This window comes from Amblyomma maculatum, chromosome 8 (genome assembly GCF_055883805.1).
Source record: "Amblyomma maculatum isolate TAMU_Amacu chromosome 8, ASM5588380v1, whole genome shotgun sequence".
NCBI lineage: Eukaryota > Metazoa > Arthropoda > Arachnida > Ixodida > Ixodidae > Amblyomma > Amblyomma maculatum.
Window position 1 is genome coordinate 106,355,227 of NC_139351.1, and position 26,709 is coordinate 106,381,935.

Sequence of the window (26,709 nt, forward strand, 5' to 3'; positions counted from 1 at the left end):
GGGCGCTGTAGTGAAGATTGCATGGCCATTTAGTTTTGAACGCGCACCAAGGCAAGGCAATGTGTTAGGTGGGAGTGCAAGAAGGAAGTGGAAAAGGGGCGCTGTAGTGAAGATTGCATGGCCATTTAGTTTTGAACGCGCACCAAGGCAAGGCAATGTGTTTTTGGGCAAGCGGCATAGCACAGCACCACTAACTTGAGAGTACGCTGCAGCCGTTTGTATGTCGCCTCTATCTAAACGCGACCAGCTGTTTTGGAGGACATCGATATGATTTCGACCATATGAGCACAGACCTCGCTCAGCACACGTGGATGAGTCTGGGTTCAGATGCGCTGAGCCAGTGTCAGATAACGCAAGGGAGTGGTTGCAGGAGTTTGTGGAATACTGTGAAACAGAAGAGTGTTTAAAAGAAATAGATAATATTTACGGATCGGCTTCAGCCATGGACGGCCTCGAGCGGCGGCGGAGAGCTCGCATGCGCCGCCGAAGTCCGGCCGTGCGTAGCGAAGTGCAGTAGGACGTTTGTTCGCTTAGTACGTCTTCCGCAATTTTGCTGTTTTTCTCTTCTTATCGCTCTTTCTGCGTGAAGTGAGTGCATTGAATAGTACTCATGGCCACTCGATCTCCCACATCTTTAACGAGATGTATAAGTTAAGGCACCATGGCACACTGGGAAGCGCCTATTGCTCCTCCTCGTTTTGCCCCGTCGGGGTGGGGCAGTGGTTATGGCGCTCGACTACTGTTCCCGAGGATGCGGGATCGAATCCCGGCCTCAGCGGCTGTTTTTCGATTGAAGCGAAAAGCAAGGCGCCCGTTTGTTGTGCGATGTCAGTGCACTTTAAAGAACCCCAGGTGGTCGAAATTTACGGAGTCCTCCACTCCGGCGTCTCTCATAGCCCGAGTCGCGTTGGGGCGTTAAACCCCACAAACCAAACATCCTCCTCGTTTTATCTCCTAGCCCGGTATGTAGATGTTGAGATTGACGTGCGTGCCTAAACGGCCCTTCGGCGAGGAAGGGCGCGGGCGAAGGGAAGAAGTGCGTCGTGTAGGTAGGGAAAGACGCTGCACGTGCGCCCCTCCGCCTCCAATTAATGGCCCTCCCCTTTCACAACAGGACGCAGGCCTTTCTTGTCCGGCGGCAGGGCGCATGGTCGTCTGCATTCCGGGGGTCCTTTCATTGCACCTTCGCGGTTATTTTTCTTACCACGCTGTTCGATCTGTGTGTGCGTGCGCCTATCGCCTCGACAAGGCGGCTAGCTGCTGCTCGCCTCTCGAGCAACCAACGTGCGACGCGCGGAGGGTTGCGGAGTTGGGGGGGTGGGGGTGATAAAAGCGTCTCGTCTCTCAGCGGACGACGCTTGTGTTGCTGCTTCTGGCGGCGCGCGCACGCTCCTCTTTCCAAAGGCGTAGAGTCATCGCACGGTAAAGAGAGACGGCGGCCGCGGCTCGAGCGGGCGGCGGAGGGCCCGTCGCGACATGCGAGTGCGTTGACAGACAGCCCCCGCGGGTAGCAGACGACGGCCCGGAGAGGAGAGCAGACGACGCGCGACGAAGCGGACGGGAGCAACGGCGGCGGCAGGGCGCGGTTGTTGGGGTTTGGGGGGGAGTCACCGGCGGGTCGTGGAAGCGACGGGGGGTGCCGATTTTTCCCAAGGTTGCCGCTGCTGTGCGTGCGCGACAGATTCGGCAGCGTCGGCGGCGTCGTTCGCTCGCCTGCCCTGCCTCGCCGTGGACGACAGGAACCGCTGGCGGCGCGCCGCGGCGGCAGCTGGGCGCGGCGGGCGCAGCCTCATCCGTCGTGGTTGCGGTGGGGGCAACACGGTGATGGGGTTCGTCCCGCTGCTGTTGCCGGTGCTGCTGACGGCGGCGGCAGCGGTGGCAGGTGCCGCTACGGCGGCCGGCGGCGTGGACGTGTTTGACTGGGCCGGACGGCTGGCGCAGCCCACCTGCTTGGAGATCCCGTCCAACCTGACGCTGTGCCGGGGCATCGGCTACACGCGCATGCGGCTGCCCAACCTGCTCGAGCACGACAGCATGGCGGAGGTGCAGCAGCAGGCCCGCTCCTGGGTGCAGCTCGTCAACCGGCGCTGCCATCCGGACACGCAGCTTTTCCTTTGCTCGCTGTTCTCGCCCGTGTGCCTCGAGCGGCCCATCTACCCGTGCCGAAGCCTGTGTGAAGCTGTGCGCCGGGGCTGCGAGGCCACTATGGCCCACTACGGCTACCCGTGGCCCGACATGGTTCGCTGCGACAAGTTTCCCTTGGACAATGACATGTGCATCGGCGTCCAAAGCGCGGCGGCGACCAGCGAGGCCTCGGCCTCCGTCGCTTGCAAGGCTTGCCAGCAGGCCAACACCACGGAGTCGCTCGTGGACAACTACTGCCGCGCAGACTTTGGTAGGTTTATGCCGGTTCGTGACCGGCGCGTTCAGCACGCGCGCGCCCTATGTAAGAGCTACCAGTGCGACCGCTTTTGAATCATCCCCGTGACTCACTTGGTTCCACGTGTTTTCGACAGCGCTCTCCCAGCATGACGTCACATTGTGACAAAGTCAGTGAGGACGTTCGTTTTAACGGTTCGGCTTTGCAGCATATCGCGGTCTCTTCTGCCAAAAGCCAGGTGCCGGGTTTACTACTGCCGCTACTTTATTAGTAACCGGTTACATCCACTGAGACTTTTTTCTTTTCTTTGCAGCTACGTTTTGCGATATCATCTGTAAAAATTGCTATGCGTAGCATGTGCAGTTGACAGATTGGAATGAATGCCACTTGTTTGCTCACTGCTCAAGGAAGGGAAAGATGTATTGCACTCGCAGCTGCAACAATGTTACAGACCTACCTTATTGAAATTCAGTAAGATTGATATGCATACTTTGTTTTACATTTTCCAATTTCTCTTGTCCGCCTTTGAGGTATATTCTAAATAATAATAATAATAATGTCTGATTGGCCGAATTTCGATATGGCAAGAGAAAAGCCAAGCAGGCTGTTTTCTGCCTAACGTTAGAAAGTTCTTGACTTGCTATAGTGCAGCTATTGTAGCCCTGTTTGCATATCTTCTTTTTTACTTGGCCACATGATACTTGATACAAAAAGAAGGGGAATAAATTTACATTGAGTGCCTACTTTTTTGCTATGTGCAGCTGCTTAAAAACAGTGCACCTGGTGACACAGTTCTGCACATATTATGTTAATTGCCCTTCATATAGTAAACAATAAAATTGAGGCATGAAGGTCTGCTTAACACCCCAAAGCTTCCCAGTTAAACCCAGAAATTAATTATTTGTGCCTGCAAATCAGGTTCAGTGTTGTAACTGCAGTCATTTGAAGGTAATGCAATATTTGCCCTTCACTCATTTGGAGCTTGTAAGTAGCAGTGTTCAGGACGTGAGAAAAAGACATGGATATGAGCTGTACTTGTCTTAGAACTCAACTTTATCTGTAAGCTGGCATGAAAAGAAGAAAATCGACATACTGCTCATTTTGTAAGCAATCTTTACCTTCATTGTCACCAAGATATGATCCCATTTGCTTTATCTAGTAATTTCAAACAGGATGGAAAAAGGACCTGTCAATTAATGAGACCATCACAAAGTTCAGAATCAGGCACATTAAGTGAAAGTAATATTCTCATCATTCTGTGCATGCATTAATTCTCATCGTATGACGCATACAGCAACTAATGAAATTGACGTTTCTTAAGGTTATGTTAGAAATTAAATGGTCCCGACTCATATTTTTGAAAAATAAATACCAATGAAATGAATAATCATAAATTTAACTTTGAATATAAATCTCACATAACTAGCTGATTGTAATGTGACCTCATTTTGGTAAAATATGGCTTGTGTTCTCCAACATATAGAAGTCTTCTCTTTTTCAACCCTTTTTATTGTGGTTATGATCTCGCCAACATAATTCAACATATAAAGTGCAAGCATTGTCAATAATGCACTTTTAGATATTGCAAATGGCACGCACCTCATTGTTCAGAATTTCCGAGTAGAGATTATACATATGCTTAAAGCTGTCTGATTACTCTGTGGTAGCTGAGGCCGTATCATTTTTTGGTTCCTCCCTTTTACCAGAAAGCAACATCAGAACAATACAGAATGAGTGTAGCTGCTGATCGAAAAATATATAGCTAAAACCTGCATACTTTCAACAAAACCGTTTTGGAATAGGACATTATAGGCACAAAGCCTTCCTCTGCAAAAAATAAAAAATATAGAGTTTCATAAAATTTATTTCCTGATTCCTTCAACTAGGAAAAATTGTAGATGGATGAATGAAAACTGATGATTAGGTTCTATGAACTCAAATATGATTAACTAAACTCGTTTTGTGTTTTGCATTTTCCCGTCTGACTCTTTACAGCCTTTGTTGTGTAGTCCTTGTTCGCTCTGCCCAATGATGCCTTCTTGTTCAGTGTGTTGTTGGTCTACTAGCTCACTTAGAAGCTTTCATACAATCCTTTTGTACCTAAAGCATTTTCTCAGCATCAGTGTGGCACCATGGACAGGTGTAGCTGCCTTATTAAACACTTCACCTACTGCAGCCACATAATGGTTACAGCATTTTACTGCAGTCGAGCTCGATTATTAGGTGTGCTTTAATGGTATCGCACTGCAGAATTCCCGCCCATAGTATTGAGATTTTCGTGCACTCTAGAAATTTTGTGGCTCGATCCAATCTGGAACCTTTCTCAACAGAATACATCACAGCTTTTGCGTAGATAGCACACAAAACCCCTTCGTGGACTAATTTATCACCTGCTGGAGGGAAAACTTTCGAATTTCTATTAAAAACGTACCAGGAACCAGCAGGAAAATTCCCACCTTTTCTGATGTGCCTTTTCATTGTGACTGAGAGTTGCTTTGAAGGGTTGTGTTGCATGTGCACTCGAGGGTAATATAATAAAAAGTGGTGCCTCTTTTAAATTTTTTTTTTGTGAGTCCTGTAGGGGGGGGGGGGGGGGGGGGGGGAGTGCAGTCATTACGTCAACAGATGTGCCCATTTTACATACTTTGATGCACTCAAGCTTGCAGAGCTGGCAGGCTAAAACAAACATTCACTGTAACCACACGAGAACTACCCTCAAATGCAATAGTGTCCACTTCACAATCTATTTTCTCTGTTTGTAGTGATGTGCTTCTGCACGTGGTTTTAACATCACAGCTCATTTTGCTGCGTACGCATATGAGAACATTGTTTATGAAGAATTCTATGATGGTTAGGAGCCACAAATATACTGTACGCGCATTGCATCAAAGGTATGAAAGGACCACTTCTCATCTTTCTTTCGCTCTTCTTGTTTTCTCACGTTCCTTTCCTGCGCTGCAGTGGTGCGTGCCCGGGTGAAGCGCCTGCAAGGGTCGCAGCTGCAGTGTAAGCGCTCGAAGCTCCTCAAGCTGCGACAGGGGCTACCACGTCGCCAGCTTCGGCGTCCCGTCCTCAAGGCCCCCGACTTTGAACGTTGCTGTGGCCCGCTCAAGGGTCAGCTGCTGCTCATGGGTCTACGTGCCGAGAATGGGAGCTTGGCACCCCTCCTCATCGTGCCGTGGCGTCGCACCACCGCGTTCCGCAAGGCACTGCGACTCATGCGTGGTGTCGACTGTGCCAACCCGCTGCAGCACTAGCCCACTGCGGGGTGGCGTCTTCTCTGAACGTGTGCTTCTGTCTTGTTGCACCCTCTCAGCTTCATGATGGTCTGCACCACGAGGTAGCCCATCTCTCTCGCTGGATGTTTGATTACAGCCGAAGTGGTAGACGTGCCATACGTGGTCTCCTTGGTGTGTGTATGTCTGGGGTAGTGGTTCTCAAATGTGTGCCTGGTAGATTCTTTAATACCAGTACAAAAGTTTAGAACCTGTGGTATCCCCGTTGCTCTGAATGGGGATGTAGTGACGGGAAGAACTTTTGAACACAGAGCCGAAATGAACATATGCACGTGTTCAAGACATGTGCACATTCAAAACAATTCATTATAAATTGCCCCTAGTGTCAAGGCATTAGCTATCCTTAGACCACAAATATGCTTATAGCTAACATTTGGAAAGGGAATAGTTAGATAGGGGATCGAAGTGAATTTCTTAGAACTTTTTTGCTGAAAAATATGTCATTCAGTGTGGTTTTCTCTTAAAGAAATGCTCGTCCGAAGAGTGGGTCGCCTTACCTTTCAGTTCGCTCTTGCCTTGAATTGGAATGAGGTTTACAGAACAACAGTGTAAGTGCTCTTTTGAAAATGAAAGGAATTCAGTTCGAACTGAAAATTGATAGCATCATTATGCACTTCCTTCCTCGTGCTGCTGTCCTATCTCGGAACTGAAGTTAATCACTGTCACAGGTCCACACAAGACATTTAACAACTGCTTTGTTTGAGAACCACTGGCCTTAGGCACATGGAAAAAATCTGTTCAACTTGGCCGGTAGCAGGTGACCTAATTTTGCTAATGTGTGTTTATATCAGTTATCTTAAGGGCAGAACCTATACGGCTTCAGTGCCACATCATTTTGCGACTTGCCTGCTGGATGAAACCACCTTGTGACTTTGTGAAAGTTGAGATAGCTTTAATCTGACAAAAAGATGGCTAGTGTCATAGTAATAGCTGTGTGAGACTGCAGCAACCTAAAGGTGTCACTATGTGCCCACATTTAGGCCCGAACAAAGTGAACAACACAATTTAGACCATCATGTCGGTACCAACATGATTATTTCCAAACTAGAGAATATAGTTCTCTCAAATGCCTTTGCCTGGACACAGTCTGTTGATCAGGTAATGGTGAAGTCTTGGTTTAGCTGCGAACCTTTTTGTGCCATTTGTTTTCAGGTATATTGCACAAAGGTAGTGAGTTAGATGTAGTTTTTTTTTTTTTTTTTTTTTTTTTGTCCTATTAAAAAAGAGAAATTATAAAAATTCAGTGTGGAAGGGGCCATCATATATAATGTGGCCCTGTGTGGGGTTCAAGGGTGTCATTCCTGGTAGCACTGTCTTTGTTCACGCCCACTATTGTTTCTAGTGAGTTCATATTAGTGCAAACATCTTACTTTTCTGACAAACATGGCTCTTTCCGCAAAGCCTTGCATCTCAAGAAAACTTTGGCACAGCTTCTCACCACGTTTGTGTTCTTTTGTGCAACGGATGCTTCACTGACAATGTTCATGCTACAGTGACGTACTGCTACAGTGACGTACAGAACGGAAGATTTTTTGATGGCTATTTCACCCTTCTTTTGTCTGTTCTAACATTCTGTCTAAGTCCTTCTTGAACTTCTTGAATTGAGCACGTATTGTTTGTAACCTAGGCTGCAATGATTCGTGACCTCTATATAGGCTGCAACCATCTCAGTACGAACCACTGCATTTAATCTGTGTCTAATCCACTCGTCATAGAAGGATGTGAACCATTTCTTAGTCTTTTTTTTTTTTCTTTTCTTCTGTTTGCTCACTCCTTTCACCTCTCCACCAAGCTAGGCTTGTTGCAAATTCGTGTAGTTTCAAAATCAGTATTGCTTTTGTCGCTGAGATACCCATCTGCGCTCGACAATTTCACGTGGCAAGCAGATGTAACCGGGCTCACGCATAGTATCTCGAGAATTTACTCCAGAATTTCGAGCTTTTGCTTCCAAGGTCATGGGTTAAGTAATGGCCACAGAAGCTGCATCTTGATGTAGTTGGTGCCGTGCGATGCCATCTCATGTTACAGAACCCCGGGTACTCCCAATTAATCCAGTCTTTCATTATAGCGTCCGTCATAACCTATGTGTCGCATTGGGATGTTAAACTCCACAATTCACAGCTTTTTTATTGCAAAAGTGCTTAATTCCATCAGATATACTTATGCCACTCTTTTCTCGCGACTAAACCAAATTTAGGTTTGAAGTATCAGGGTTTTTTGTTTATTTTTTAGCTTTTTTACCTGTTAAAGCCATAAGGAGAACAAAAGAAGAAAGCAGTGTATTTTCGCAGGTGGCACTTCTTGCATTTGATTTTTGGTGATGTTCGAAATAGCGCTTCTGTAAAACATTCTTGCTCACTTCTAATATTCTTTGAACGAAACTCCTGTCCTTTCCTTTCCAGTCATGTATTTAACATATTCGATGCTTTCCCAGGTAGCTGTATTTCAAGAACTGCTTTCTCAAGGTAGTACACTAAATACGATGAGCTTAGTAGCTTAGCCGTTACACCTGTGTGCCTTTTTCATCAAAAATGCCTTTTTCTTGGCTATGACAGTGCTTAGTTAACTGTATAGAAGAAGGGCGAGTGCTACCCGTGATTCAGACCACGTGCAATGCTTTTGTGCGTTTCACTGTGCGACCAACTTTCGATCAGACTCGCAAGCTACACGGCAGCTTTTCTGAGTGTTCATTCGCTGTTGCTTGTTCACTGTCTGCATTTTTACGGACTTGCTCTTGAGCCATTCAAAATATTCCCCACCTCGCATGCCCAAACCTTAACCTTATCCTCTTCCTCTATCGACAGTGTCCAAGCTTTGTCCCCCTCCTTCCCCTTTTTTTTTACTGCAAGCTTTTGCTTAATTTTGCAACTGAAGCTGTGCTGTAAGGTTTATTGGGGTCGCGTTATTCAAGCTACTCCCTTTAACGTACGCCTTGTCATCCAATTTGTGAGACTTTAGTCACCTATACGAACATGAAGGACAAGGCACACGCTGTTGTGATCATTTTGAACTCGTCGCAGGCTGGTTTATGCCACAGTTTTCATACTTCCCAAAGCTTTCGCCCTCGCTGAATTGGTTTTCGTAAGGCATACGCACTACAGCATAATGCTAATTTTTAAACTGTGCTGTGTTATACAACAGGCATGGTGGTCAGTGGTTGATTGTTAATAGGGTTGTGCTATGACAAACATTATCTGTCGATAGAGTGACTGAGCCTAAGTTTATTGATGAAACCTAACCCTGAAGTGGACACATCATTTTTCTACTTAGCTGTCTCTGTGCTACACTTTTTTGGCAAGTGCTGTAAACTACAGCGACTGCACAATTCAGTGCCAACTTTACCTATGTCATATTGTTTGATTTTGCATTTACTCTTATCCTTTATTTTACTGCCTTTAAGTGCTGTGTTCATCGATGTCTGGGCAGTTGATTCTGATGCATTGCTTTGAGATTTTATCTGCTTGATGCATAGCGTACTTGCACAGGGTGTGTGTGTTTGGTATCTGATCTAATCGTCAGTACCATTTTGCCCACTGCTGAGCTTATCTGTGAGCAAAACATTACCAGATGCTTATCCTGTTCCTTCAAGGCTTCAAATTAAAGTACAAGTAAAAGGGTGCAGGTATGAAATGCTGTGACGTTTTCATAGGTATAGTAGCATACTGTTGCCAAATTTTTGCAGGCTTTAATGACATTTTTTTTTTATTTTTTATTTTTTTTACTAATTTTGAAGGGAACTACTTGATCTTTACCATTTTAACATTGACGTCATGATTGCAGCACACTTCAAGCTACAGTAGTGCAGCTCTTGAACAGGTAACACAGATATAAGTCTTTAAGTGCTGTGTTATCTGACTGTTCTGTGTTGTGCATTAACCAAAAGACAAATGATATATTGTTTTCTGTATGAAACATGACTTTTCCTGGTTTATAGTGATAAAACCCCAGTGCTGATCAAATTAGGTGGCATAGTATTGCTCCATCGCTTATCACGCTTACGAGCTAAAGATGCACATTGGTGGAACTTTGTCATCTTCAGTGAACCTTTTATGACGCCTTTTAATACTTCCTGCTTAACACCACCAACCAGAGGTCATGTTCAACAGTTTGCTTTCTGAACTTCAATATTTCTTTTCATTGCCTACATCTCTCCTATGTATTTTTTTAAATTTTTTATTTCACTGTGGCAACTCTGTCTCTAGACAGGTCACAATTTTGTTCGGTTTGTTGTGAAAGTCATGTATGAGTAAGGGTCAAGCAAGGTTGCCGGCCATGTTTTTATTGCCGCATACTTGTTCTGAGCCGTCAAGTCAACTCTGTGTGCCAAAGGGTATTGTGTTTGCCTTGTGTGGCAGCAGTCGCCGCTGCTGTTTTTGTGTGCCAAGATGAAGGAACAAGACGCTCTAACCTGTCATTTTGAAATGACACTGCTGTTTATTCAGTGGTCCCTGCAAAGGTGTCCAAGTGCCATGGATGCGTTGGCCTGTAGGCTGGCGTACTAAAGTCATTATTAACTGGCATGCCCACAATTTCAGTGTTCAACTTTTGTGTGCATTTTGTCATTTGTTCTTCCAAAGTGTGCTTTTAAGTTGTTTTGTACGAACTTGTGAATACTATGTTATTTTCCTGTACCTAGCATGGACGCTTGATAGGGATGCCATTTGTAGTCCCTTGGCTGTGATAAGCTTTTAGTGAATAAAGTGTCGTAATTTATTCCTTCTCTTGTCCGACTTCACTCTGTGCATGCAAGCACTTGCTGCTGTGAGCTGGTGTGAGTGGAATTGCCTAGAACTGCTGCTTGTGCACATATTGGTAGTAATGCCACATTTTTGCAGTTCTGCTTGCATTTGCATTGCAATCAACCACAGATGTAGAGGATGCGTACATGCGCATAACTGTACACAAGCTCCCATGCTGATGGATGCTGTGTGTGCATGTGGGACTGCCTCATCAGAAATAGTGTGCTGGAGAGTGCCTGTAAAATCGCAGCACTTGACTTGTGGAATATGCTTTCATCCTCGTTACTTGTTAATTTTTATATAGTACAGCGACTGGGAGCCGATACGTCCACATCCAAGAAGCTAATTACATTTTTAAGCATCTGCCAAGCCACTTGTGTGAGTGAGAAGACTTAGCACCGACATGGACCTCAGGGCAGGGGCTCAGCCAGGGGGAGGCTCTCCTTGCCGGCTCTCCTGCGCCGCGGCCGCAGAGATGGTCTTGGAGTAAGCCTCCTCCGCCAGGCGTAGTACGATCTTTTGTTCATCCGCATTTAGGCTGAGGATGCCAAGCCATTTCGAAGAATTTAGTAACTATTTCAAATTTCCCGCTATCCAAGGTGGTGCCGAGCCCGTGCAGCGCTAGTTCAGGTTTAGTTCAGGTACAGTGCGACTAGCGCCGCTGGCGTTGCACGTTTGTTGCACTCGCTGCACTTCGCAACCGGCCAGTTCAGAGATTTGGTGAACTCGCGCTGAACTACGCCTGCACTTTTGCAAAAGAAATAGCAAGGTGCAGGGGTCACGCGCCGCACTCAATGAACATATCCTCCGCGGACAAGAAGGCATGTTATGGTTCCCAAAGCATTGGTAGTCGACCCGGCCAATCTTAAGGATAAAAGCAGGGTTAGGGACTGTATTCCTAAGTGCATTCGTCTCATTTATAAGATGAGCTGTCAGGCTGGGGCTGATCTACGCCTAAGAGCTTTATTTATTTTGTTTATTATGTGGTGTTATTTTCGTTTGACTGCATTCCTTAGTTTTCCAAAATTGCTGAAGCAATGTCTCAATTCATGCAATTTTCAATATACTACTAAAGAAACTAGAACTCTTTTTTCATAATGTGGGAACAAACGCGGTAATACATCACCTCTGTGCTACAAAAACGCTCGCGAAGTACATATATTCACTGATAGGTGTCGCGACAATCTTGAATGCAGATTTTATCAAACAGGAATATTTAAAACCGATAAAGCCACAATGTAGTATTAAAAATTACACGATGAAAAGTGCGTTAGCGGTAACGGGATTAAGGACTATTTTTAAATAATGAACTAAGATTTCAGCTGTTGAAGGAAGCGGTTTCCTTTTTTTTTTTATTATTTATTGTTGTTGTTGCACGTGCTTGTTGACTTGAAAGCAGGAACATGGATCAGTATGACAGTTATCCAACTTCATTGATCAAACTCCGAAACGCTCAAGAAGAGTTTGAAAGTCAGTATTGCGCGGCAGAAGAAAGTGAACAGGATACAGTGATCACAAAATACATTACTGAAGTTACAAACTCGGACGATCCTTTCATCGTTGCCGAGTTCGGAGCAGGTAAGTTTGTTCGTTGTCAGTCTGTCGGTGTTGCTCTTAATATATAGCCACGCGAACTTTTTCGTGGTGACGACTGCTGCTAATGGTGCGCAAGTAGACCACTGCGACTATCTGATTGGGCTCCTGTCATCGCAGAGCTTGCGCTGCAAGCTGTTGGATAGCGTGCTCTAGATATGAATCTGGAATCGCTAGTTTTCGGTAATCTGGGTTTAGCGAATTACAACGGAGGTTTATTACAGCTTCCATATGTGCCTCCTTTGCAGGTTTGCAATGGATAAACGCTTCGCGGCCTTTGGTGAGCTCCGATCTGCGCGGCCGGATTGTTGTTTTGGACTTCTTCACCTACTGCTGCATCAACTGTCAGCATGTGCTGCCGGTTGTAAAACGTCTTGAGCGGCTGTTTCCCGTAGACAAGGGGCTCTTGGTGATCGGCGTGCACTCGGCCAAGTTCGACGAGGAGAAGGAGCTGTCCAGCGTCAGCAAAGCCCTACAGCGCCTCAGTATCACTCACCCCGTAGTAAACGATGCCGAAAGCTCGCTCTGGAAGCGCTTGAGGATTAACTGCTGGCCAACCTTAGTGGTCCTTGCACCGTCGGGACAGGCGTTACTCTTTCTCGTAGGCGAAGGAGCAGTCCATTTTCTTGTGCCTTTTTGCCGAGTAGCGCTGCGATACTTTCAGCTGACGGCATCCAGCCCCTTGCCATTGGTTCTAGGAGCTTGCCATACGGGACATCTGCGCTTTCCCGCAAAGGTCTCTGCTACCAAGACAAGACTCGCAATAGCGGATACTGGCCACCACCGTATTCTTATTACTGATAGTAGCGGAAAAGTGCTTGAGACTGTTGGGGGATGTGCTCCTGGTTATCGAGATGGCCCCTTTGAAATAGTCCGGTTTAGCGACCCCCAAGGCATCCTCTGGCGAGGCGCGCATACTGTTCTTGTAGCTGACACAGGAAACCATGCCATTCGTGAGGTTGACCTTGATGACAAGACTGTACGTACCTTGGCCGGCACCGGGAAGCAGGGGTCGGACACTATGGGGGGCCATCCTGGACGACAACAGTCGCTGAGCTCACCATGGGACATTTGCATAGTGAATGATGTACTGTTCATCGCAATGGCTGGCTCGCACCAGATATGGGCATTTTTCTTCGAAGACAGCGAACTCTTCCAAAAGCAGTAAGTGAGCCTTGCTCCTTTGCAATATGAGATATGATGAGCATTCATCTATTGTTTTCAGGACCTTCAAGAAAGGTACCTGCGTGTGCATTGCTGGGAGTGGTGAAGAAGGAAACAGAAACAACAGCTACCCTTTGCGAGCAACGTTTGCCCAACCATCAGGGATTTGTTTCCAACCGCCTTGTTCCCTGCACATTGCTGACAGCGAGAGTTCGTCCATAAGAACATTATCCCTGGTTGACGGAAAAGTTAAAAACCTTGTTGGCGGAGGACTTAACCCATCGGTGAGATATATGAAGGATCTATGGTTTACAAGTAAAAAACGATAATGTCCAATTTTTGCACTTGTTCTAAGAAAACTTCCCAACTTTTTTTTTTTAATTATAATCCAGCAGGTGTTGTATTCAATACCCCAGTCAAGCGTGCAAGTTAAAGTGCACTCCCGCGGAGTGCACTTCGCAGCTTGAAAGAGACTACGCTACGCAGTGCTAAACGGGAAAGCGAAGTGCACTCGCATAAGCACTCGTTGGTACGAAACTAGCAACTAAAAAACATGTTTTAAAAAAGAAATTGGAACCTCCAAGCGCGAAGTTCAGGGAACTGCTTTTTAAAGTAGTAAAACATTTAAAAAATGCTTAAAATTTGACACCAGGCCATGATTCATAGACCCCTTATCAACGGACACCATGAACAATAACAACCGCCCCCTAAGTGAAAATGGCGTAGCCGCAGTGGCGCACCACTCATAATGTGGAAGTTGCGTACGCGGTTACATCACATTTTTGTTATTTGATATTTTGCCCGTCGCTATTAAAAAACATTACATCAAATGAAAATATGTACAAAACACGTAAAATCAACTTGTTTACATATCTTATTACATAATACATTTGTGACGAAGAAATTTCTGCCGACGAGGCTACGCGCTCAGCCCTCGAAGTCTGTTTTGCGAACGCACTCCGACCTGAGTGCACTTTTCGTAAGTGACACTCGCCGTAAGTGCACTTTATTTTGCGCGCTTGACACGGGTATAAGAAAGCAATTTCACAAGTGACTTCAATAGAATACAGATTACCATACAAAAAATTAGGGGAAAGCTCAACCATTGTTTTAAGAGTAGATGTAATAGTGCCTTGCTTTTTTATTCCGCAAACCTCCTATATATATTTCTTAGTTTGTTTTTGGACAAAGGAAGGCACAAAACCTGTCTAACTTTTTGGTGGACACCTGCACTTACAGTTAATGGCATAGTTACATATGACGTCAGTTTGAATCGGGTTCACAAAGCTAGCCTTCAACATGACTAGCAGATGGATGCTGAATGGGAAGTTAAATTATATGATGCCACTCTGATGAAAGAAAGGTTGCATCACAATTTTGATACGAAACAACGTCCGTTTGAGTTCGATTTCATGGGTCTACAAAACTATCTTTGCCTCCTGCTGGTGTTAGCATTACAATCAAGACGTCGGTGGCCTTTCTGCAAAGGGCTCTTGCACCATCGCATAAAAACTGAAAGCATTTGATTAAAACCAATGCATATCTTGGGCATATTCTAAAAGCAGGCAACCAGTACGCAGTCACTGACTCAATGTCTGATTGCTATAATTCTTCAAGTGGCGCTGATGCTAATGACGTCCCATTCCATCTTTTCTGTGCACTTCACTGCTGATAATGGACATGCAAATGACAGAGGTATCAAAGTAGTGAAAGGCAGTGCTTGGGAATAGTAATTTATGAAATGAAATAATAGTAATTTTAGTAAACAAGGAAACGAAATACCTTCTCTAGCACGCAGATTGTCGTTTAAGAATGGTTCACGAAAGTTAGAAACGAAAATATATATCAGTAATATCTTCCATACTTTATGGGGTAATATGAATTACGGGATAACTATCCCCCCCCCCCCTTCCCCTAAAACTCAAAACTCGGAAGGGTCCTTGATCAACCTGACTATAGTCAGATACAAGTCGAGAATGCAGTGGCAAATAACTATCAAAGGAGGCCCTCCATCCAAAGGTTTTGACCGGTTCCCGTGGCAGGATGGTTAACCCCATTGCATGAAATTGTAGTGAATATTATATTTGAGGACTACATTCTGTGGCTCTGCTGAGAAGTCCTGGCAGGAAAGAGAAGGTGATGGGGTTTTACCTCAGTCCCATGGAGAATGGGCCCTACCGACTGTCTAACTGTCCCCTTCACGCCACCGCACCCCTATTCCGAACAATATGTGCATGGTAACAAAGTCAAGTCTCCTTCCCCTTGCTACCTAGCTTCCAGTGTAATGCCACAGAATAAGCTGCCCACGAGATTAACTGTGACAATCACAGTTGAGGCCATTGGATGGAGGCTTCCTTTGACGTGTACTTGCTGCTCCGTCCTTGAGTTCTATCCGACTACAGTACCCAATTTCGAACATGAAAATCAGTGCCTGATTTTGCCCCGCCCCTGGACTCCGAAAAAACAACAACAAAAAACCGAAAGAAGTAAAGGCCCTACATACGCACAAATTTCAAATGACTTCAGCTTTGTGTAACAGTTGGTTAATACTCAATTTACATTTTTGTTCCACAGGACCTCTTCTGCTTTGGTGATGCAGATGGTGTAGCCCTGGAGGCAAAACTTCAGCACCCTCTTGGCGTGGCTTGGAGTGCTGTCATGGAAAAGCTTTATGTAGCGGACAGCTACAACCACAAGGTACGAGAAGTGGACGTGGAAAAGCGTGCTTGCAAGACATTTCTAGGATGTCTAAGGGAGGACAGTTCAAACTCTTGCCCTGATGTGGCCAGCCTGAACGAACCTGGAGGACTGTGCGTATTGGACTCCCTCTTGTACATTGCGGACACAAATAACCACTGCATCAAGGTGGTTGACTTAACCTCAGGTTGTGTCGAGACGCTTGCGGTTACTGTTCCGCGTGTCACTGATTGTGATGAGCTGAAGAACAGCAAGTGCGTGACGCAATTGAATCTGGCACCAGGAGGTCTGTTGTGTCTTACTCTTGAGCCTCCAGATGGCCTCGCTGCCACAGCGCCAAACAAATGGAGAGTGCATTCTCAGCCAAAAGCGTGGAAGCAAACTTTGCCAATGGGGACCTTTGAGCCTGGAAAGCCTGTTACTGTTGGGTTGAAGTTGCAGGAAGATTACTCTGATCTAAGTGTGGATGTTCACGTGAGCTTTGAATTTTACCTTTGCCACGGTGATGTTTGTGTGCCTCGTTCATGTGCTTTCTTCCTTACAGTTTGTGTAGACATGCGCGGTCCGGAAGAACAGGCCTTTTGTTTCTCAAAGAACTTGTGCGTGTGATTAATGTATACTCAAAACGACGTCCACTGCCTTGCTTTATGGGAAGTCTATAGAATTTGTTCACACAAAAGTGTAAACTACAGTTCACATCAGCACATCAGGAGCGCCAAATTCTCGAAGTAATTTGCATGTACAGGTCACACACAAATTCACTCGCAGTCACATGGTGGCGGAAATTCCGACCAGTCATGTGCCGTTTTCATGTAGCCCCTTGATGTGCTTTGACACGTTCACTGCATCATGTGTCACCAGTGGGTCACTCTTTATATTCATGCTGTGTGGCCCTGAATATTGAGTTGCACAATGAAGAACAGTTCATATTTTTCGAAGTGCTTCGGAAAGCACATGTCAGGTCACTGTTGTCATCTGTTGGTGGTTCCAAGAAGTTGGTTTTGCCATTGGTTCTTTGGTAGGTCACACTGCACCGAAGATAATTTACGGATGGCCCACCAATGGGCCATGGTACACAGGAATTAAAGCTTCAGAAAGTTGCTGGAGTGAATGTACTAAAAACTGGGGGTAAACTTATGCTTTGCCTTCAACCCTTTCGTTGCAAAGTTTTTTTTTTCTTTTTCCAGACTGCTTCTCACTTCCTGCTTGCTTTTTTTTCTTCTCACATATTTGTCTTTTTTGTCTATGATGATGATAATACCACAGGAGTAAGGTTCTCTCCAAATGTTAACAAAATTTATCCTCCAAGTTGTATGTGTCTGTGTGGCCTCTGCATAGATGGTGCGACAGGCCCGCATTTTATTTTGTACAGGAGTATTATTGGAAGCAGCAAGGAGTGAATTACAAAGGCAAACACGAGTATGCTTGGGAAGTAGTAGGGGAAGTGTGTGCGGTCGCCAGGGGTGCGCGTGCTTGGGCCGACCCGAAATACCATACCTGGCTTGGCCCGCGGTTCATACTCTGGCTGTTCGGGAGCAGTCTGCCTCGGGCTCGGGCCAGGCCCAGGGTAGGCTATATTTGTCTCGGGTGGGCAGGGCTGGCCCAGACACACCAATAACCTTGTGAAACGTTTGCCAGTATTGCCAAGGTACGCTAGGCATCTTCATTTCCAACATCCTCCTCAAGGGAGCTTCGGTGTTCTCTACAGACATTGATTCACCTTTCAACCACACGTCCTCAGTGTGACCGAATCTTTGCTAGCAGCCACAGGTAGGTTGCTTGTGAGCTTTAGAGTTTTGATTTTTGCATCTCTCTTTTCACTGACACCGGCGTAGATGTATAGGTATACGTTTTCAAATCAATATCAAATCAGTCGATATTGTCGACCATAAACCCTGACTGCTCATTGGAGGGTCAAATTCTAAAGTTAAAGCTCAGATACTTTGGTCATCTGATGAGAAGAGAGGAGTCGCTGGAGAAAGAGTTGATGTTAGGAAAGGTTAAGGGTCGCCGGAGAAGGAGTAGGCAGCGAACGCGATGGTAAGATGGCATCCTCGAGGCGCTGCAGATGAAGTTATGTGATGTTAGGAAGATAGTGAGAGACCGGAAAGCGTGGCGTGACATGGTCTATAGGGTCACGAAGAGTCGGACACGACTGAACTGAACGTTTTCGTGCCGTGCTGTCGTCTCTTGCATGTCTCTGTTGTGGCCTGCTCCAGGCCTCCACCTAGCCTCAGTAGAAGCGAGACATGCACCTAATTAAAGCATCTGCGGTCCTTTATTTTCCTCGTTTCTCGGCACAAGCGATGCAGCAGCGGTGCCATGAAAGGCACAGTGAGCTGGACAAGGATAGCGAATTCTAGGCCATAAAATTATCTACTTCTCAGAGTTTCAGCTAGTGCAGTTTCGAAGAAACAGCGAAGCCATGTATCTAAAGCCTCCTCTTTCTGGGAAGAACGTTTTAGTCATTCTGTACAGAAGGTAATAGCAGAGAAATAAACCAGCACTGCTGGGTTCATCACCCGAGAGTGCCGCAGGTGCCTCAAACGTTCATTCGTCAAGAGATAATGTGTCTTTTTTTTTTTTTTTTTTCATGTCATGTTTGGTATTCTTGTGACGTCACACCAGTCAGTGCACGGCCGTGTCACCTGCTATGCTCGCAACACCTTTGCCGATTCTGGATATTCTAGAGAGTGGGGTCTTTAATGCTGTCGCATAAGAAATAAAGGTTCAGTAGTGACGGTCGTCATGTCACCAACAGATTCCGGCACCTTTGGTACTTTTCAAGAAGCTTACCAGCACCGGTGCATGTTTTAGCAGCCTCATTTGCATGCTCATTTGGAAAAAAAAAAATAAAAATAAAAAGCAAACATGCATAGCACACAGGGCTGTTCCAGTGCAGTTATTGAATGGCTGCAAATACAGCTCTTCAAGTGAGCAACCTAGCAAAAATGACGACATCGATGAGGCAATAAAGGCTTTCGCCTTAATAGCAGGCAGGTCATGATTTTGCTACTACTTGGTGACAAGTCTGTCATGGGGTTTCAGTCAGTTTCAGCCTTAAATTCCACTTCAATGTCAGCTGATTATGCGGCAGAGTATGAGAGTCTTGTACAGGCCATGTGGGTCCAGTTTGTAGGCTTGGACAGGATTTTCAAAGCAGGGTGTTTCTGCTCAAAGAGTATGCTGTATCTGTTACTCGTAATAATTGTTGATATTGGTGTGTGTGGCAGGAATTTGTCTCTGTGTAGTATAGAAGGCTTTACATATATATTTTGCAAACACAAAACAGCACAGCACACTGAAGTGCTTCCATAACAAAGTATGGATGTGCAGATGTTAAATTTTCAAATACTGAGTTGATTTTCCTTCTATTCAGTTCCCCAAATAAATAAAACATGGTCGCATCCAAAGTTATTTGAAATGTGTCAAGTATGTTCTCATTTTTTACCACTTTTCGAATAAATGGCACAAAGTTGGAACAAGTGCACCATGCATTTTTTTCGACTGCTTTTTCAAAAACAAAGTTCACTGTGATTCCTCACAGTAGGTTGCCGCAATCTGTGTGTGTGGGAAAGGGGGTCCTGAGCAGAGATGCGGTCCTCTGTGCAATGGCATTCATGATGCTCGTACAGTGGTCTTCAGGATTGAGTGACACAGTAAGGCTTGGCAAGCCCTGCCTTCATGCTCATACCTATAAGCCATACCTATCATGCTTTTCATGAACTCCCCATGCCAAGAAAACGAGGCCAGGGCAACCTCGTCCGGGTCGTTCAAGAGTGAGAGTCTTGGTTTGACCCTGACCTCCTCCCGAAGCGTCCGAACAAGTCGTCGGTGAAGACGCCAATGACAACTCCCCGCTGTCCTAAGTCTCGTCGTCGAAGTCCCCGCTGTAGATGCCGGTGACAGCTGCCCGCCCTCCTAAGTCTCATAGTCGTAGACTCATCATTAGACGGCCGCTGTAAACGCCAGCAACAGCTCCATGCCTGCTGTCCTGAGTCTGAGATGCGCCGGAGCACCTCCCGAACTTCGAGAAACAAACTAGCTCTGTCGGGAGCAGCATGTGCTATTTGAAACAACAAGACCCAGTCCTATGTGATTGCTTCAAACATCTCCGCGGATACTTGTACTCACGACAAGTGGTGGAGGTGCGAAGTAGCCGAATTACCTATGTATACCGATAGAAGACCGGCTACCTGCCTGGCAGAAACGTTGCGCCCGATGCGCGCGTGCTAACGCTTGCAACGGACGCATAGACCCGACCGAAAAATTGTGCGGCGGAGACTCGGAGGAAACGCCCCAAAGCATAAAGGACCGATCCGCCAAAATTTTCCGAATTGCGTCAGACGTTTCTACGTCAATGAGTACGGAGAGGATAACTAAGAAACTGAACGATTTTGTTAACAATGAACTCTAAGAGTGCACCAGAGAGTGGGGTGCGTCCCTATGGCCCACCCCCTGCTTCCAGGCCAGAGCAGATGAGGGGTACTTACTTCCCGCAAAGCGAGGGACGCTGCTTCCTTTCATACCCTTTCATTCTTTTTATACTTTCGCTTCCCTTTCGACTGTCCTCGCCTTCTCTGTCGGGATGAGCAGCAAGTGCGTTTCTTTATTTTCTTTCACAACACCCACGTGGTGTGCGCCACGTTACAAATTGATTTACTTCTTGACATTGCTTCAGTTTCGTCAACTAAACAATGGCTGTGACGTGTGCGAAGTGTTTACAGCACATGAGGCATGAAAAAGTCTTCCATATTATAGCTGATACAGAGTCTTCATCCACAGCAATTTTTAAGACAGCCAGCTTGGAGAACTTTAATGACAATAAACATTGTATCATTAGTTATAGTGCTTCTTTCGTTTCTCAAGCGAGCTGGACACACCTTGCATGTCATAGCCATTGTTTGAGCGGTTTAACTGGACTTAAACAACATCAAGAAGAAATTCAGTTAAACATTATCCAGTGGCCATAGATGAATACCACATGATGATACATATATGGTACTGCCTAGAACATCATTGGAAAGAAGGAAGCATATACCCTAGAATTTGGTGTCTGTGCCCTTTTACAGGGCTATCACTGACTACCTGATAACAGAATATCTGAGTATCGCAGTGATAATTTGTTGTAATTAGTCTAAAGGAAGTCCCCATACAAATCTGACCTAGTCAAACAGTTTACCTATCATCCTTTCTTTTTGAGCTGTGTGTGTAAGCATGGCAAAAAGTATTATTTCATTTGTCTGTATGCTCAATATTTTAATCTAATTCAGTACTAACAGGAGAAGCATTAAACTTGCATAACAGAAAGAAGCTTACGCTCTTTACCTTGTTGTGCTCAGTGACGAAAATCTGGAATAGATGTGTTTCCGTCATGACGAGTGAGAAGGTGACAAAAAAAAAATAGAATTTTCTTTGTCTACTCTGCCATTGTCAATCGATCTAGCCTGTCAAAAGGTGGTACTTCGTAATAATGAACATGTTAGATGAGGCTTTGTGAACTTCTGAAATTTTGCCATTATTGGCACCTAACCTACTGTGATGGCCTAGTGGCATCCAGCTGCTGATACAAAGGCCTCATGTCTGATCCCTGCTATGGCAACCATATTTTGATAGATGCGAAATAATACAAGAATGTTCATTTGCTCTGCAATGTCAGTGTGTGCTAAAAAACCTGTGGTGGACTAATATTAAGTGAAGCCCTTTACAATGACCTCAGTTATACCCAGCATGCCACTTTAGGACGTTAAGCCCGACAATTCAGCTTAATATGCAGAGCATCCACCCATTCATGAATGAGAAGACCTCCCCCTTCATGAGGTCCTGAATTTTTCTAAAAGATCAAAGCAAACACCCATGTGGTTATGTTCTATGCTCAAAAGTTCCGAAACACAGCAAAGATAAATCAAACACCCATTGTTCCACACCTCTGTGACGCTTATGAGAACATACAGATGATATGCTGAAGCTGCTTCCAAAGTAAAGCTTCAGAGGGTTGTAAAAGGAACCAGTTTAATGATCAGCAAGCAGAGGCTTGCTCCACCATGTGTACATTCTGGACATTTTACAGCTGGACCTGACAAGCATCCGTCCCCTGGGAGATTTGCTCAGGAAGTTAAAGTTAGTGTAATTAAATTTGCCTTTGACATCCAACAGTGATCGAACTTTGCAGACACTCCCTGCCATGTCTAATAAATCTGTACAAAATTTTCGATCAGTGCAGTATCTACACTATCTGATATTTCAGTCTGCTTTGCCATCAGGGCCAGCTTTTGCAGTGCACTATCTTTGAGCATTTCTACATCTCTGACAGTACATAAATATGCTAGGATGTACAATTTTTGCTATGCTAGAATGAGGATGTGCTTTTGAGAACACAAATTGAAATGACATATTCGTGGATCATTGTCATACTTGATAGACCAGGCAATACAGGGTTAAAAGCACTATGTGTAAACCTTTAGTATAATCCTGGTCAGTTACTAACTTCTTTTTTGCTAGGTTTGTTTTCTAGATTTAAAAAAATGACAAGGCTGTTACAATATCTTTTTATTAAAGTGTTCATCCCTGGAGCTGGGCCCAATGAGAGAATACAATGCACTATGAAGCCAGTGTCAAACATACACAGTAGCTGCGAGCACAATTTCCTTTTTCAGTACATTTAGCAATATCAAGAAACAAGCCTGATTTATGCTATAGCTAAGAGTCTTGTGCATTATACCGGTTGCACATTGATGTCAAGCAATAATGCTTAGTAATGTTTGTTTTAAGTCAGCCCACTAATACACTTTTTCCCATTCTTTTGTTCTTGCAATGGATGTACTTTTTTTATACTGTTATTTCTGCTTATTTCATGTGTACATTTTCTTTTCAATCTTACTGGACTCTCAGCATTTTGATAATTTATTGTCTGTGGTACTCCAGTACTCTTGTATATACATAGACTCATGCTAATCTGATCTTGCCGAAAAGTATGTAGAAGGTTAAATGTTAAGCAAACTGTTAAATGTTGACAAAAATGAAGCTACGAATTTCGTTTGGTGCACAAATACATCCTGTACACTTTATTGCTTGATTGTGCAATAATTTTATAAACAGCAAGCAAGAATGATTCTCAGAGGTTTTCCAAAGTTACCCACCGGTAGTGATGCTGGTATGCTTTGTTAAAAGTCTGTTCATTTCTGTTTCATTTCAGAGCTGGATGTAAAAAGCCGCTTAGATAGCAAATGTATTGCTGAACTGAACTTGATTTACAAATATTCAATAAATACAGTTTGTTTTTGACGTGTAGCCATTATCCATTACATCTCAATATGTGCATCATCAGCTTTTTTTTTTTTTGCAAATGCATTTAAACTGTTGCCCAGAAAGTTGCTGTTCAGAACAGCCTCAGTAATATCTGCTTGTTAGTGCTTCAGTGTAGCTTAAACCATATTTTATTTAAAAAGCTTTAGCACTGCCTCAATGCAGTTAACAAATTTTCGCTGAAATATATGTTCAGTGATGTCAGTAGTGTGTTAGACACCTGTGAAATGCACTCTTCATCGAGTTTTGTACAGTTAACCACGTGCTAGTGAGCAGTGAGGCAAAATTTCATTGAGAGTCTTAGTTGAATATGAGGTCCTTGAAGCAAGACAAGAGGTAGACAAGCGTGACTCTACAGTTTGTGGTAGAACGAACCAAGGTGTGCCTGTCAGCTCGATCGAAGTTGGACTTAACCAGTTCAAAGTACTTTCCGTCACAGAGGACTAAGCAGCGCAAACGAAGGCATTTCACTCTCACTGTATCGATCGCCTTGCTGCTTCGGTCACTGAAACGAAGTGTCTCAGTGTCCCAGCCTATCTCCAGTCTTTCAATTTCAGCACAATTATTAGCAATGGCATCCAGCATAGAGTCAATGTGGATCTTTTGATGTATCTTCTTACAGCAGCCTGTTTGCATCCCAACGACAAGAATCCTGTTAAAAAAATATGCTCAGGCTTATTAATAAGGCTCTGACTTGCATATTACAAGGTGTACGTGACTTACCGTATTTTCCTGATTATTTCTAGCGTGCTTTGCCAGAACTGTTCGCACAAGTGAGGAATTCCAGACAACACAAGTCCTTGAAGCATGGGGCCCTGTACCTTGATAAATTTCAACAGTGCTTCTTCAGATAGGTTTTCATTCCTGTCAAGGTCTAAGGCAATGAGATTCTTGATGTTCCCCTTCTCCATCCAGTCCTTCAAGACCTGTGAAGTGAGGTCATTAATTGGCATGCATTAATTGACATTTGCAACTTGAGCCCTACCTGGTCAGTGAAGCCATCCTGCTGGCCTGCACAGAGGTATCGCAGGTTGGTCAACCGAGAGAGCAAGTCGCTAAGACACTCTGTCGGGAGCTCTGTGGCTGTAATATCTAGCTCTTGAATGTTTGTGTTTTCCCAGTCAGCTGCCATCACGTGTTCAGCCTTCAGACCTAAGTTGAATGATAGTGTTCAAGTTTCAGTACACAAATACTTCAGAGCATTTCTTACCTGTCTGTGCCATGAGCAGAGTCCTGAGCTTCTTACATCTCTGAAAGAGCAGTTTGAGTGTGGAACCTGTTACCTTTGCGCAGAAGTTGATTGAAAGGCACTCCAGCTGAATACAGTTGCTACTAAAGGCCTCAACATGGCTGTCATCCACAAATGCAATACCATACATGTTCACACAGCGAAGATTTGGCACAGCACTCTTGATTTTATGGATGTTAATGACTTCGTAGATTTCCTCCTCTTCTTCCTCAACCTTCTCGTACGTGCCTAATATGGGATAAGAGAGAGAGAATGTGTGAGTGACCAGCTCTCAAATGAAGTAATTGGAGCTTCTGAACACTTGCCTATGAGGTGTAATACTTCGAGACCATTGATGAAGTTGTAGATCTTGCGCATGAAACCTTCCATGAAGATCACCTCGGAGAGGCAGATGCACATGACTCGCAGCTTGGTAGGGAACGTGTGCAGGTCATTGAAGTCGTGCAGCTGCATGGCAGTGGAGAAGTCGAGCAGCATGTGCGTCAGGTTCGGACACTTGTTTCCCAGCTCGTGCAGCACTGTGTGCGTGATGAGCTCGATGGGTAGCTCGATGTATCGGAGCGAGGCCCCGAAGCGGACCGAAATGAGCGCCAGCAGCTTCTCGATGCTGGACACGTGCAGTCCGGACACCTCGGGCCGCAACGAGACATGCGTCCAGAGGCGCGAGTCCGCGGACACGGTGCGCCACTTGCGGCAGACGCGGGCTAGTCGGCCCACTTCGCGCTGGGGCAGGTACGAGAAGATGAGCAACAGCACCTTGTCCGGCAGCTTGTCGATGGTCTACGCGTCGCCACGAGGCGGAAAGACAGAAAAACAGACGAGTGTCATCACTTAGGCACATTGTATTAATTCGACAACGCCAAATATCCTGAGGACGCCCCAAGATGGCCCAAACATCCCCATCCCGAACAGGACGTCCCGAGTACATTTCGCAGGATCCTCTGCCCAGCTGCAGGAATTGCTGCAAGTGAGTGGCATTCTCGGGACTTGCTTGATTGATTGAGGGTGCGCTACACGGGAAGGTCTCTCGAGAGAATTAAGCGGCACGGTACACCCGTCTCGCCTCCTCGTGACAGTCCTGACGGTGTCACTGATTCAATCTGCTAAGTGAGACACTTTTTAGCCTGATAAGAATTCAAGCTTCTTCCTTTCAGAGAGGCGCGGGCCCAATGCGTGTCTAGATTACAGAGCTTTGGATCTCTGCGTTCTAAGAACGTACGTGAACTATCGACTCACCACAGCATGTCGGCCATGGAAGGAGCCCCCGTGGCTGGACTCCTTGAGGTTGGCGATAGCCGCCGAGGACACGTCCTGCGTGACGGCCCACATGCTGTCGGACCCGCTAACAGCGGCTTTCCCTCGGGTCTGTACCGGGGCTCCGGCGTCCGGACCCGCGCACTAAATTTAGGTCGCGTATTTATACTGCCGCGCCGTCTCCCCCCTCCTCCGCGCTTCTCAAGTCTTGCAGAGAGCACCGCCGGGTGTGAGGGCAGCGTTCTCTCTCCCTTCCCCCTCTCCTTGCATGGCACTTGGTACGCTGCTGGATTCCAGTGGACCCTGAAGTCTCGTCACCTAATTGCTTGTTGTATCAAGGGACGCATGGTTGTTCGGTTGACGTGACCGTGCAGTAGAGTTTGACACTGGGGTCATTCCATGCCAAACATTGCAGAGTTTGCGCTCAACCCCCTCCCATCTTATGGATGAAATTTGTGGCTATTGAAATGGCTGAAGTAATTTTAAACTGCAAGCTATGATCGTTCGACCTCACTAACTCATAGAAATCTAAAACCGGTACAGTTTCCCTTTAACAACTGCGCCATCGTAGCGGCACTCAGGGAACAGTTCCCAGTTTATTCAGGTTGAGACCAGTTGATATTTCAGCGTCAACTGAGCAAACTGTCGTTACACATATAAGCAAGCAGCTTAGCGGTGGTAACGGTAAGTGTACGCGCAGCAATTCAAAAGAAGAAAACGCGCAGTTTTTACTAGCGAGCTTTTCTTCAGATCGGGCTTTATACAGCTTTAGAATGCATGGATAGTCCCGTAGATTTTCCCTGCGAGCGCTAATTTATAACTTGATTTATTTTTGATGTTTTAGTTTCATAAACCGAGCGTTGGCTTTGCCGTTTAATAAGTGAAAACTAAGTGAAACAGAAGTGAATAATGAAAACAAATATTAAAAATGAACTGACGCTTACGATATTCAGTAATTCGCGAAATTTGAGCACAACTCTCCACTTTCGATTTTACGCCATATTGAGGCAAACAATTTGGAAAGTCATATGC

At 45.3% G+C, this 26,709-nt stretch overlaps 3 protein-coding genes across 3 annotated transcripts; 2 read left to right on the forward strand and 1 right to left on the reverse strand.

Moving 5' to 3' along the window:
* Positions 1–1,627: 1,627 nt before the first annotated feature.
* Positions 1,628–10,392, forward strand: LOC146182130 (secreted frizzled-related protein 5-like). The gene is made up of 2 exons (XM_084577139.1): positions 1,628–2,395; positions 5,342–10,392. The coding sequence occupies exons 1-2, from the start codon at positions 1,825–1,827 to the stop codon at positions 5,635–5,637; spliced, it is 867 nt and encodes a 288-aa protein (XP_084433265.1). The 5' UTR covers positions 1,628–1,824; the 3' UTR covers positions 5,638–10,392.
* A 1,359-nt stretch (positions 10,393–11,751) lies between these two features.
* LOC146182131 (NHL repeat-containing protein 2) lies at positions 11,752–21,534 on the forward strand. Its single transcript, XM_084577140.1, has 4 exons — positions 11,752–11,993; positions 12,257–13,172; positions 13,234–13,456; positions 15,747–21,534. The coding sequence occupies exons 1-4, from the start codon at positions 11,819–11,821 to the stop codon at positions 16,476–16,478; spliced, it is 2,046 nt and encodes a 681-aa protein (XP_084433266.1). The 5' UTR covers positions 11,752–11,818; the 3' UTR covers positions 16,479–21,534.
* A 6-nt stretch (positions 21,535–21,540) lies between these two features.
* On the reverse strand, positions 21,541–25,916 carry FipoQ (F-box/LRR-repeat protein FipoQ). The gene is made up of 6 exons (XM_084577141.1): positions 25,660–25,916; positions 24,729–25,203; positions 24,385–24,651; positions 24,160–24,326; positions 23,898–24,100; positions 21,541–23,826 (listed from the first exon to the last, which is right to left on the reverse strand). Exons 1-6 carry the CDS (start codon positions 25,750–25,752, stop codon positions 23,475–23,477), a joined length of 1,557 nt encoding a protein of 518 aa, XP_084433267.1. The 5' UTR covers positions 25,753–25,916; the 3' UTR covers positions 21,541–23,474.
* Positions 25,917–26,709: the final 793 nt, after the last annotated feature.